This window comes from Papio anubis, chromosome 2 (assembly GCF_008728515.1).
Source record: "Papio anubis isolate 15944 chromosome 2, Panubis1.0, whole genome shotgun sequence".
In the NCBI taxonomy this organism is placed as follows: Eukaryota; Metazoa; Chordata; class Mammalia; order Primates; family Cercopithecidae; genus Papio; species Papio anubis.
In genome coordinates, this window is record NC_044977.1 from 61,887,416 (window position 1) to 61,901,516 (window position 14,101).

At 38.5% G+C, this 14,101-nt stretch overlaps 1 protein-coding gene across 1 annotated transcript in view; it reads right to left on the reverse strand.

Annotated features, from left to right (window-relative positions):
* Positions 1 to 14,101, reverse strand: part of CNTN4 (contactin 4) — an 891,247-nt gene that overhangs the window by 27,689 nt on the left and 849,457 nt on the right. Inside the window, exons 15-16 of the mRNA XM_031662718.1 lie at positions 5,478 to 5,653; positions 443 to 563 (exon numbers count right to left, since the gene is read on the reverse strand). Coding sequence (XP_031518578.1) covers positions 443 to 563; positions 5,478 to 5,653 — 297 coding nt within the window. The remainder of the gene's footprint in view (positions 1 to 442; positions 564 to 5,477; positions 5,654 to 14,101) is intronic.

A 14,101-nucleotide genomic window follows, 5' to 3' on the forward strand; every position in this document is an offset into this window, starting at 1 on the left:
AGTTTAGGGGAAAAAAGGAAACTCGGATAAACCTGATGATTTTACTTAAGCTGCTGTTATACTAATTCAATTTAGCCCAGAGGAAACATAAAAAGGGGCAGTTTAATCCCTCTTTAAACTATCTGCTTTTGTTCACCTAAATTTGTTCTAGAAGGTCATATCAACTCCAACAGCTGTAATCGGGTACTCGATTTACTCGATTATCCTTTTAGTGTAAAGTTACTGGATGTGTTCGGTGCATCTTCTGACAACCCCCACTGAGGAACTGTACATGCACCAGAAACTTCTGTGGACTGTTAGCCACTGTTTACAATGTTCAGCGTCTGCCTGACTTTTTCCCATAATTCTAAACCACTAAGGTTTTTGAAACTCTGTGCTACAGTAGAGATCATGAAAATATTTCAAGAGCAACAACAACAACAACAACAACAAAATCCAATACCTCTTACAATCAGGTCTGCAGCAGCAGAGAGCCTGTCCACACTTGTTTGGACCATGCAGACATATTTCCCAGCATGCTTCAGTTGGATGTTTCGGATCATCAAATCACCAGCTGAATCCTGCTGATAAAGTAGGGGAAAGTGGCTACAATTACTTTTTAATGAGCTCTAAATATCATTATCACATGAAGGACACTGTGACTAATGGATTTATTTTACACTGGCTGATGAAAACATTAGTGATGCAAGCCATGGCCTATTAAAAATATGTGAGCCTGCCTGAGAGATAAGAACACCAACATTTTCAGAACACATCTTCAACAAGACCTCAGGTGTCTGGCTTCTCTGAGTCTCTGGAGCAGTTTGCCACCCACGTTGGAAGGATGTAACTTACATATTACGTAAGTACTATGCACTACGATGGCTCTTGATCTAGTTTTGTGAATTTCTTCAGAAATGCCCTCAGCCTAGAGCCTTGGTTGGCATTCTGATACTTTAGAACTCTGTATTTGGAAAATGGAAGCAAGCCCACATGTGGAGGTATCTGCATTTTACCTCACAACCCTTTCTTACAGCCAGCATTTTTATTGCTTCCAGGTTTGAATTAAAGGATTAGGAAGACCAGATTCTCCAAGGAAATCTCGCACCACCTAGTATGGAACGGTGCTAATTTGTTTTCCAAATGCCAAATGCATGTTTGATTAGCAGATGAATAGGACTAATTACATCCTGGTTTGGATGTCTTTGTGCCCCAGAAATATTTCTACAGTGTTCGCCAACACAGTACTTTTAATAAATGTGAGGGCCGGGCGCGGTGGCTCAAGCCTGTAATCCCAGCACTTTGGGAGGCCGAGACGGGCGGATCATGAGGTCAGGAGATCGAGACCATCCTGGCTAACACAGTGAAACCCCGTCTCTACTAAAAAATACAAAAAACTAGCTGGGCGAGGTGGCAGGCGCCTGTAGTCCCAGCTACCCGGGAGGCTGAGGCAGGAGAATGGCGCAAACCCGGGAGGCGGAGCTTGCAGTGAGCTGAGATCCGGCCACTGCACTCCAGCCCGGGTGACAGCACAAGACTCCGTCTCAAAAAAAAAAAAATAAATAAAAATAAATAAATAAATAAATGTGAGGAGATGATTCCACAGGCGATCACAAAGGCAGCATTTTACCTGAAGAACACTGCTACACCTTGAAGTTTGGTTCACAGTTCTGTTAATCTAAAGTTTGGAGAATAGTTGCTTGAGGAAGAGACCACTCTAGAGGCCAGATTTGAAAAACTATACTTCATTCTAAACCCGTAATGGATGACAAGATAATTTAGGATATATTGGCCCTCTTTCATTTTCCCATTCCAAATTATACAATAGGAAATTGACACAGACTCTTCTGTTGCTATTTCTCCAATGACAATAGTAATGGATGATGCTTAATGGTATTTACTATATGACAGGCAGCTTCTAAGTGCTTTACTTGGATTAAACTCACTAAATACTCACATGTCCTCTGAGGCAGGTATTCTTGTGATCCTTATTTTACAGATGATGAAATTCTAGCACAAAGAGGTTAGGAGACTTGCCTAAAGTCACATAGCTAGAAAATGGCAGAGCCAGGATTTGAGCCATATAGTCCCTGTTCTTAACAATAACACTGGACTAGCATCCAGAAAGACCATATCCTCATGCTATTTCAAAACTAATATGTACTTGGTTATCTCCATCCAAGTATAGAGTGTCACATTCACAGGATAATGGAAGAGATAGATTTGCCAATTAGAAATAGGATTAGAAGAGATGCCAAAGCATGGAGTGAAGGAAGAGCTACAGTTTTGATGCTTAGCTGTCTTGGGCTGATTTCTGCTGTGTGATTTCATCTAAATCTCTTAATCTCTCTTGGCCTTAATTTATTGACTTTTGAAAGACCTTTATTGACCTATGTGCTAGGTTGTGAAAATCAAATGAGATAATCTGTGTATGTGAAAATCTTCTGAAAACTGTGAAGCATAGATTAACTCTAAACTGTTATTACTGATGGCCATGATCCATTTTCTTTGTGAAACAAACATGTCAAAGATGTTAAATCTAATTCAGGTAAAGCTATGGTATGTTAACCCAAAACGTCTTTTGTTTGTAACACTTGGCTTCTCATCCAGATGCCACTGTTTACGGATCAAGTCTTATAATTGCTCAATAAAATGAGAAAATAATTGTTAACCTATTTGACAAGATTTCTGTGAGGATTAAGGAGTTATTACAGTCATCCTTTGGTAGACACAGGGGATTGGACTCAGGACCCGTAGTACACTAAAATCCGCACATACTCAAGTCATGCAGTCACTCCTCTGGAACCTGAGTATATGACAAGTCAGTCCTCCATATATGCGGGTTTTAAATCCCATGAATATTGTATTTGCAATCTGAGTGTGGTAGAAAAAAATCCACATGTAAGTGGACCCATACAGCTCAAACCCATGTTGTCCAAGGGTCAAGTGTATATAAGAAAGTACTTGATAAATGATGAGGCACTTTGCAAATATAAGGAATTATCACTATTATCATCATTATTAAGATTATTGTTACTTTACCTAAGAAATTTCACATATTGGGACTTTGAATACAGGTTTAAATAAAAAATATGTCCTTGGGGATGTGTGCAGGGAAGGTGCACATTGGCCTGAGGGAAATGCCTACACCATCTCACTAATTCACATTATTCATCAAGGGCTTAAATGTCAAAGAAACTTGTAGCCTGGATATTTCAGAGCACAGCAACCTATTAATAGAAAATCTTGAATTTGCGATTTAGAGAGTACTCTAGTTATTTACACATTTTGACTGGATTTGTGTTTTTAAAGTAAAACTGAAACGAAGAAAAAAATAGGAGTGAGGTAAGAGTCTCATCAAAGCAGACCACAATAACTTTCTCTTTCCCTTTGAAGTCATCCAGACCCAACTATTAACTAAGATCTACATTTTTTATGTTCCTACCAAAGAAAACGACAGCATCTGCTTATTTTCCACCACTGCAGTCTGTTGTGTTCCTGACAGAATACTCAGTGGGGATGGGGGTATCAGAGGACAATGAAATAATAACTTTCCTGAAACCTCCATAGGTTAACTCTATACCAAACATCATCTCCACCATGCTGACCCAGGAAGCTGAAACTGAAATAGGCTTGACTTCAGAATTGTACTTGCTTTTCTCTTCTATTGTCAAGTCCTGACTCCATAGACATTAATGATCCTAGTGGCTAATACACTTAAATCTCACATGCGGTTGTGCTGTTCTTAATTTTCTATGTATTTCTCAGCAGGAGTTGATTAGTGTTAGCATTAGTTTAACAGAGGAAACAGACATTTCCCATATGAAAGATGAATGTGAGCAGCTCTACGGACGGCTGTCTCTACAAAAGGGTGGTCATCAGTGTTTGATTCATTAGGGCGTCCCTGTTTCTGCCTTAGCCCTGGCACCATTCTGGCAGAAAGGCTACATGTGTCTGAATGGTAGGACATCCACTTCGATTGCTCAGGCATCTGTTTGGATTGGTTGGTGCTTGCACCATTCTGAGATTTAGCATTTTTAATCTCTCTCCTGCCCAAGAAATTGGTTTTAATGTGAGAACATTCAGCTTAATTTATGAAGAATGTTCTCGATTTATACTTTCCTGTTATTACAATCAATGTTACCTTTCCTTCAGTTGATACCACCATTAAAGTTTATCAAGTACTTCTTTTGTGGTAGACATTGGGCTATGTACTTTTCTAGACCTCAAGATATTCAATATCTCCAATGTCTTTGTGAGGTAGTTAATATTTCTCTCACTTAGCCAATGTTATTAAGCTGAACCATGTGAAAGAGGTCCAGAATGGTTTACTTTGGCAATTTCATATAGCCTTTCTCAACCAGGGTCCCAAGAGATAATCCCTAGTGAACCCAGGCATCCACTGATGTAACTAATTAACTTCTTTCCTGTGCCATCTAAAGTTGTACCAATCAGATACCACTCTTGGCATAGAATTGAGACAACAGTCATTGAAATTGTTTTTGGCGTTCTGTGACTCAACTGCAAAAACCCTGTTTGATAAAGGTAGTAAGAATGTAATGAACAGGGCTAGTACTGTACTTGGGTGGAAAATATGCTCTCACTATATCACATAGTGACTTTAGGCCACTTATTCTCAACATAAAGGGGGTGGACAGATTTTTATGGCAGCCTAGAAAGTGGGGAGGGCTCTTCAAGTCAGGGCCCCATTTTTATATTCTGCTATGTTTTGGTTGGACTCCTTCATAAAAATGGCAGTCAGAGTCAATCTTTATTGTCAATGGGACCATAGAGCTGTGTTAGAGCAGAAAAATTTTTTTTGACAATGATTGTCATAGACATAAATTGTTTTCAGATTTAACCTCTTCTTGTTATGTGTTCAATGATAATACATAGTTATGGAAAGTAAGGCATTTTGAAAATCCAATCATTTTGAATTCAAATTACCTGGAGATAGTAAATAACCCAATCAGACTTTCAAATTCAAGAAAGAAAACCCTAAATTCACAATGATGAGCCTTCTACAAGGTCAAAGGGAGTTTAATTAGCAGCCTAAAAGCAGAAGGAATCCATCCTTAAGCGATTTTCTTAATCAGATTCTAGGGTATATGATATGTTATGTGACACAGAGTTTGAGATTTGAAGTTTTAAGCAGAGTTCCGCAATTCAGTAGCTATGAGGCCAAGGCAAGTCATCCAATGTCTGTGACCCTTAGTTTCTAATCCATACACAGGAATGAATAATTAACCTGTAGGATTGGTGCCAGTTAGAGAGCAGTCCTGCCATACAGGTTGTTCAATGAGTGGTGCCACATTTATTGTGCAAAAAGGAGCAGGAATTAACCAAGAGTTTCTTGCCATAAGATTACCTGAACAAAATTCTAAAATAGTAACTTTAAATATATTGTTAAGTTGGTCCAAACAAGTTAGTCTGAGTCAGTTTCGAGAAGTTCATTTGCACACTGTGTTTCCTGTGGATAGTTTGATATTAATACTTACCCCTCCAACTCTTTCAAAGTGGTCCCCATCTCTGTCAAAGTCTATCAGGTGTCCATTAAATGACCAAGTAAACACGATGTCCAGCGAGTGATCATGCGTTACCTGGCACGGCAAAACAATGCTTTCTCCAACAGTGACATCCATACTGGAAGGGGGTACCATGACCCTTGTTGGATCTGGAGAGTTAAAATAAAACAAACAATAACAACAACAAAGTCTGTGAGCTCGTGAGGAAATAAAATGTAGACTCCAAGAGCAGGATGAAATACTAAGTAATTTTGCTTTATTTTTTCTGAGGCTGTGACCAGCAAACCTCAGTCATCTGGGAAGCTCAGACTCAGGCCAGGAGGTCATTTTTAATATGAAAAGATGAAAACACTCATTACGTGAACCTTCTCAGAGCAACAGAACTCAGTCAGGGAGCATGGAGGTGAGATCTCTAAAGATGTTCATGGAAGGGCTTACTTTCTGGCAGCCTGCTCTGAATTGCTTCTTTGAAAAGGTTTTCATCTCTCTCCAGTTTCACTAGAAAGCTACATTTCAGCTGAGTGCATACAGGAAAAATCCATGTTGACTTGAAGTTTGTTGGGCTCTTTTTTTCTGTTATAAAAGTAATAAATGTTTTAGCACAGGGAATTTCCTAAATTAAAAGAAAATTAAAAGAAGGAATAGAAAAACAAATCTTGGCCGGGCGCGGTGGCTCAAGCCTGTAATCCCAGCACTTTGGGAGGCCGAGATGGGCGGATCACGAGGTCAGGAGATCGAGACCATCCTGGCTAACACGTTGAAACCCCGTCTCTACTCAAAAAAATACAAAAAAACTAGCCGGGCGATGTGGCGGGCGCCTGTAGTACCAGCTACTCGGGAGGCTGAGGCAGGAGAATGGCGTAAACCCGGGAGGCGGAGCTTGCAGTGAGCTGAGATCCGGCCACTGCACTCCAGCCTGGGCGACAGAGCGAGACTCCGTCCCCCCCCCAAAAAAAAAAAAAAAAAAAAGAAAAAGAAAAACAAATCCTATCTGGATAAAACATCTATTTTCGTGGTGGTATAATTTCCCCCAGTCTTTTCGGTTCATAGTTTTTCAGTTGTTTTGTTTTACACCATTAAAAACATGAGACACATACAATTTTCCTTTTTCTCCTCAATATTATATCAGCATGTTTATTCCTTTGTCAACATATTTTTATAATCTGCCTTAAGCTTATAGTTTTAACAATTTTGAAACTAGTTGGCATTTTAGCAAATTTTATTAGACATTTTTCTAATATTTATAATTAGAAATCATAAATAATGCTGCAATGAACATCATTGACAAAATGATATAGGTATATTACTTTTTTAAAATAAGGACCATCAATTAGCTTTAAAATTCACCCTTTACATTATAGTTAAAACTGGGAATAGAATGGGCTTGCTTAGCTGAGACAGCTTATGAACTCTAAAACTACATTCACACCCATAGTCCCTTATTTTTGTGCAACATGATTTCATAAATGGTGTCAGAGAGTACACACGTGAGAAGCAGTTTGGATTCAATGTAAAGGCCATATGCATGCCTAAAGAATACAATTCTGAATTAGGCCATATTCCAGAAATTTCTATATATCAAACCACATCGAGCCAATCAAACAATTACAAAGAAGACAAACCAAAACCAAACCAAATAATGAAAGAACACTGACTAATCCTCTCCCATAGTCATGGGATTGCATTTCAGGCTATGAGGTATATAAATATTTATTCAGGGGATCTCTTGGATTAAAATATCAGCTGGGAATTTTGAAATTATATCTGATAGGAGAATTTTTGTGAGTCTTACTTACTGATAACCCATGCTAAAATTTCCTCTTTAAAGAGAGTATTTAAAACATTTTTTCTATCCTTTTATTCAACTACAGAAAGAAAATCTCTCAGATAGCTAGAAAAGGGAAATCTCTCTCCTAAATAGGTTATAATCTAGTAGTGGGATATACTTTTGCTGTTTTCTAAAAATAGGAAAAGATCATGATAAACAGATGAATGTGCTTTCAGTCACTGTTAAATGAGTGATGTCCATGAAATGAGAAGTGAACAACAGGTACTGCCAGCAAAGAGGTAATGGGGTAGAAAACCCCTGATTTGAAAACCCGAGGCTTTTGAGGGCTACATAAAAAAAATCTGCTATGTTGATTCACTTACCATCAGGAATAGATAGTGATTAAGTTTTTTATTTTATTTTATTTTAAATGAGGAAAAGAGGTAAGTACAAATATTATTCTAAGCAAACATCAAGGAGTAGCCCCATTTTGACTTAACATGTCATTTGACGTTTTTTAATTTACATTTTCTGCAAGTAAAAAATGAAGACTGAAACAGGTCCCAGGCTAAAATAATATATCTCTATGGGTTTTATTTGATAAAGATGTTGCCTAATTCTAATTTAAATAGCTGCCCACTGATTCTGCAATTTAGATTTTCATTTTAATTCATTTATTTGTTGATTTATCCACCAAGCATGGATTGTGTTTACACGGATAACAGACATAACAGAGGCTGAGGGAATAAGAACATTCATAATAACTGAGTCCCTTAGCACTGTTAGGCACTTTACATGAATTATTTCATTTATTCCTAACAAATAGGTACTATTATCATCCCTATTTAACCGATGAACAGACTGATGTTTAAGAGTCGTTAAGATATTGTCTATTGTGCGATTCTGCCTTTCTTTTCACTGAAAACATGATATGCACATGCAAATCATGCAGAGAATAAGTCTAAGGGCATAATATAGCAATTTGCACTCTTGATTATATGTAGTCAACTGAAGATATTCAAATGCAGAAGGAATTTAAAGAATTTCTGCCATGGGGTGCAGATGGTTGCAGAGGGCTTCACTGCATGAGTAATGAAGTTACTGCCTTAGGTAACAAGCAGTGATGATTTTATGCCAAAATGCTGGCTCTAGCTCTAAGCCTACACATCAAACTTATGAGTGCGGAGTCAAATGTCCAGTCTCCAGTCCCCAAAACTGTCTCCCTATCTCCTGACAACTTCTGGGCAAGAAGCAAGGAGATGGCACATACCCCAAAGCCTAGAGCCGTGTGAAATTCTGGCTCACGTTTCTGAATGACATTTCTCTCATAAAGAAACGTTCACCTCTTTATGCACATGTAGGGATCTGGGACAGATTTTTATTATTGGTAAACTTAGCTGTCTTTTAACCAAGGACCAGAGAAATTCCCTGAATCAAGGATTATGTTGGTACAGTTGTTGTGCTGACAGCTGCTGATTCATTAACTCTGCACTTGTCGCCGATTCATGTGCTGAGCCCTGAAGTAGCAAGAATCAATGCAACGTCATGTACTGTACACATACCAGAGAGGTCTCCTAGGGACAAGAAAAGATTAAACTAAAGAGGTTCAAAAATCTCATTAGCGACTTGGTTTTCTCAAAGTGTATGTTTGTTCTCTTGTTTTCTGTGTTGTGAATTTTGATGCTTTTTACTTGATTAATTTCCTAAAATTTGAATACAAACCCTGTATACAAACAGATGGCTTCCCGCAAAACAAACTGTCTCCTCTCCTTTGGTTTTAATTCATCAAGATCAGGAAGAACCTATATTTATGACTTCTGTTCTGAAGAGTCACTTCAGCTATTGTTCTGTGCATAGAAATCTCACAGGCAATTAGAACTCAAGATGTGAACTGATGGCTGGATTTGGATGTAATTAAATAGCAACAATAAATAGGACCAACAACATCCCTAAACTTTCCTACTTGTGGTTGGTTCATACTGTGTAGAATGATAAATTCTGAACTCCAGAGGACCGATGCTTAAAAAAATATATATTTACCAAGTGCTTAATTCTCCTAGAGTAAAAATGAAAAATTCTTTTACTTTCTACGGTGTTTTCTATAATGTACAAATGACAAAAGGTAAACTAAGTGCTTTGTTTTAAGGATTATAACCATGAGGAAGAGTTAATTATTAACCATTATTTTTAATAATATTAACTACTCAGTTAATAATCAGATCCACAATTAGATGTATAAATCACAACACGTATCCAAGCCTTATTACATTTTCACTTTCACTGTTGGTGGAAAAACTTTCTGATTTATAGCTTTTGTTATCTCTAAAAAGAAGTGTTTTGGGGTCCATTGGATAAGAATTCTATTTTTAAAACACTGCAATGTTTTATGTTTTTTATTTTTTGACAGGGTCTTGTTCTGTTGCCCAAGCTGGAGTGCAACAGCATGATCAAAGCTCACCATAACTTCAAATTCTTGGGCTCAAGCAATCCTCCCATCAAGGTAGGACTAGAGGCACGCAACACCACATTCGGCTATTCTATTCTATTCTATTCTATTCTATTCTATTCTATTCTATTGTTGAGATGAGGTCTCATTCTCTCCCTGTGGTTGCAGTGCAGAGGCGCAATCTTGGCTCACTGCAACCTCCCTATCTCAGGTTCAAACGATCCTCCCATCTCAGCCTCCTGAGTAGCTGAGACCACAGGTGCACACCACCATGCCCAGCTAATTCCATTTTTTTTTTTTGTATTCTTGGTAGAGACAGGGTTTTTGCCATGTTGCCCCGGCTGGTCTCAAGCTCCTGAGTTCAGGCAATCTGCCTGCCTCGGCCTCCCAAAGTGCTGGGATTACAGGCATGAGCCACTGGTGCCTGGCTAATGTTTTATTATTTTGTAGACACAGGGTCTTGATACGCTGCTCAGGTTGGTCTCAAATTCCCGGCCTCAAGAGATCCTCCGGCCTTGGCCTCCCAAAGTGCTGGGATTACAGGCGTGAGCCACCATACCTGGCTGATAGTTCTTATTATCTCCAAAAATAAGTGCTTTTGGGTCCTCAGGATAAGAATTCCATTTCAATGTTGCTTTCCTGATACCCTATCAATTCTTCTATTTTAGTTTATAATTTCTTTATCTTTCATTTACAGTGCCAAGATATTCACTTGTGCCTATCACGATAGTATTTAATGTGTGTTTTAGTCATCTTCATTCGTGGAAGGAGACTCATCCCTTTTGTTAACAAATGTTTTGACTGTAATGGTTTTGATGATGCCTTTCAGTAGGATTGTATCTTTTTTCCTTAAATTAGTTTTTATAGGGAGAATTTAAAAGTGGGATTCTTCAAAGGCCTGGAGCTAGTCAAAGAACAGACAGCAAGCTCACCTCAGATGATACAAGGGGACTGGTCAGATAATTATTTTTAATAATATTTAAATGCCACAGCAAAGACTGCTGATTAATGATGACAATAATCCTGAGATAGCATCTCTAGGGATGAATTTCAACATTCTATAGTTGGTACCCTCTTTTCAATAAAAATCAATGCAAGATAAACTGTATCAATTCTGCATAAAACACACATCTAAAAGGCATACCCTAAACATTAGATGAGAATCAAGATTCACAGTGATTTCAAGCGGGACCAAGCTTTTCACCTAGGCAAACTTTAATAGGGGTAAAGGCAAAAAACTACACTTAAAAAATCAGCTACTAGGCACATACTGGGGGATTGGCAGCTCACATGGATAAGACCTGAGCATTTCAGTGTGCACGGAGTCCGTGCAGCTGGCAAAGAAAGGGAATGCAATCTTAGGCTGCATTAATAACACATGATGTTCCAATTTAGGGAGGTAATAATCTGGTTGTATTTTGCATTAGTCAGACCACAGCTTATGAGGAACATGTTTTAGATTCATTGATACATTAGTATACCTGGGTTAGTGAAAGACCTAATAATTCCATAACAGCTAAAATAACTGAAAGTATTTGGCATGAGAAAGGTAAATTAGGAGAGACATGACAGTAGTTCTCAAATATGTGAAGGGCTTATAGGCGGAAGATAAGCTAAGGTTATTTTGCATTGCCCCAAAGTAGAAAACAAAGAGTAACTACAAACAGGCATATTTTGGCGCTGTGGAACGAAGAACTTTCTACTAATTTGACCTTTCCAACAGGGAAACAGGCTGCCACAGAAGAACTTGAATCTCCATTTCTGGAGGTATTCAGGTGGAGGTGGGCGCCCTCAGAGAGGGGATGCCAGGTTCTGCTAATGGCCAGCCAGGCTGGAAAAAGCCTACTGTCTTGAAGAGCCCATGAATCCAAGCCACCTCCCCACATGCCCTTCCTGGCCACCCTGTTCACTGGTGATCCTGTCCTTTCATGAAGCTCATCGGAATTAACTGTTCTTCTTTCTTCAACATTAAGCTAGTGCCCTGTTGTGCAAAATCATTTGTCTTTTTTACACATGTCCTGCTTCTCTCCCCGTAACTGATCAGCTTTCTGGGAGTCAGGGACTAGATCTTACACTTTTATAAGTCCCTGGTGCCTAGTTCTGTTCCTACTCATGTGAGTTGGTTAAAGATAAGTTATGGAAGATCTGTGAGTGGCCCTGTTGGAGACTGATGAAAATAAGACCTTGAATCTTGAAGTACTATAAATCAGGAGGCTATATTAAGTATTTCTTATTATTTACCCTGACTTATGTTGAATATGGAATTTTAAAAAGGAACCACCTGAAGGTTAACTCAGCACTCACCAGGCAAGCACTGGCCCTTCATCTGGGTTTATTACTGAATTTGCTTATAAGGCCACATTTTGTTCTTTTTCTTTGGTTTTAAAAAATAGTTTATTTTGAAATAATTTCAAATATACAGAAAGTTTGCCAGAAAAGTACAAAGAACTCTTTCACCTTCATATAGACTCCTCAGTAGGTAGTATTTCACTGTATTTGCTTATTTTCTTCTCCCCCATATATATATGTGTGTGTGTGGGGGGGGGTATATACACACACACACCCCTTTTCCCCACCATACACACACAAATACACACACACACAGACACACATATATACATATATACACACATATATATATGGTGTTTGCCTGCCTTCTCCATCTTATTCTTACCATTTACACCCTTGTAAATAATGAGTATTTTGGCTGGCTGCAGTGGCTCATGCCTGTGATCCCAGCACTTTGGGAGGCAGAGGTAGGCAGATCACTTGAGGCCAGGAGTTCCAGACCAGCCTGGCCAACATAGTCAAATCCTGCCTTTACTGAAAAAAATTACAAAAATCAGTTGGGTGTGGTGCACTGTAGTCACAGCTACTCAGGAGGCTGAGGCAAGAGAATTGCTTGAACTCAGGAGATGGAGGTTGCAGTGTCGCCCCACTGCACTCCAGCCTGGGCAACAGAGTGAGACTCTGTCTCAAAAATAATAATAAACTAAAATAAACAATAAATAATGAGTACTTTGTGGGGAGGTATTCCAAGATTACACCAGTACCTGATGGTCATCAAACCTGTACCCGCCAGCCTTGGAATCCATTGAAGACTCCTGCCTGAATTAATGACTTTTATGATGGTTGTCAAATGGTGATTCTCCATTGCTATCTTTCTTTCTACATATATCAGCTGACATTCTACTCCAAGGAAGAGAGTTCCCCTCTCTCCCATTTATTTATATATTTACTTACATTAGGATAAATTCATGGCTTATTTTGACAGGTGGTAATACATTACTAACATTATTTACACTGACTCTCAAATTGTCCCCATTTTGGCCAATGGGAGTCCTTTAAGTTGGGCTCTTTGTATGTTTTACATTTTATTATTATTCATTAAGTGCTTCTTTACTTTCTGGTCCAGTAAGGTTCATGTTATACTTTTTTCCTGCAATAGTCCTAGAGTCAGTCATTTTGTCAGGGAGCTCTGGTTCTATTTTAGTGGAGGATGGCTTTGAGAAATCAAGAGGTGGAGTCCCAATGTGCTTATTGTTACTGAGGGTCGTTGATCCTAGGGCCTCTCAGCAACAGAGCTGGGAAATATCTGTGTGTATATACATGTATAATACCTACACATCTATAAATATTTCTATATCTTATCCTGAAAACATTTCCTAATTTCCTTAATCAACTTACATTTTGTTCAGTATAACCAATCTGTCAACCCTGCCAGGTGTTTCCTCTGCCCACCACCTCTATACTCACCCACAACCATGTCTCCATACAGCTCTCCAACCCATCTCACCATTCTGCATCCTCACTCACTGTGATTACTCTTCTGTGCCAGACAGGAAAGGGAAGGTTGCTCAGATTGCTTTAGTACTTAAAATGTAAATATTTAAAATGAATACTCCACAGAACAATAAAATAAAAAAGATGGCGAATCCTAATTCTAGAGCATATGCCATTTAAAAATTAAAGTTTTATGCTACTTATAAAAAGAAGAATGAGTAAAGCAAATATATCAGTTCCCTAAAATTTAAACACTGAGTTTTTGCATTTCACACCAGGGAGAAAATCTGAATTAATACTTTCATAAAATACCTATTGCCAGGAGCAAGGCATTACTTAAAATTATACTTAGTTTTTAGAGAATAATTCATCCTTAAATGGGAGAAACATTGATTAATTTTATAATTACTATTCTCTGCTGGGTCATTAGGATCTACATTTTGAAGCAGCTCTCAAAACAAACAAATGAAAACACAGTTTCCAGTTTGTTCTCTTCCTCCTGAGTTACTTTGCAGAAACAGATCCATTCTGTTAGGAAGGTAAGGAGGGAAGTAGGAAATGATGGATGGGGTGGGTGAGGTTATCCTTGAGAAATCTACA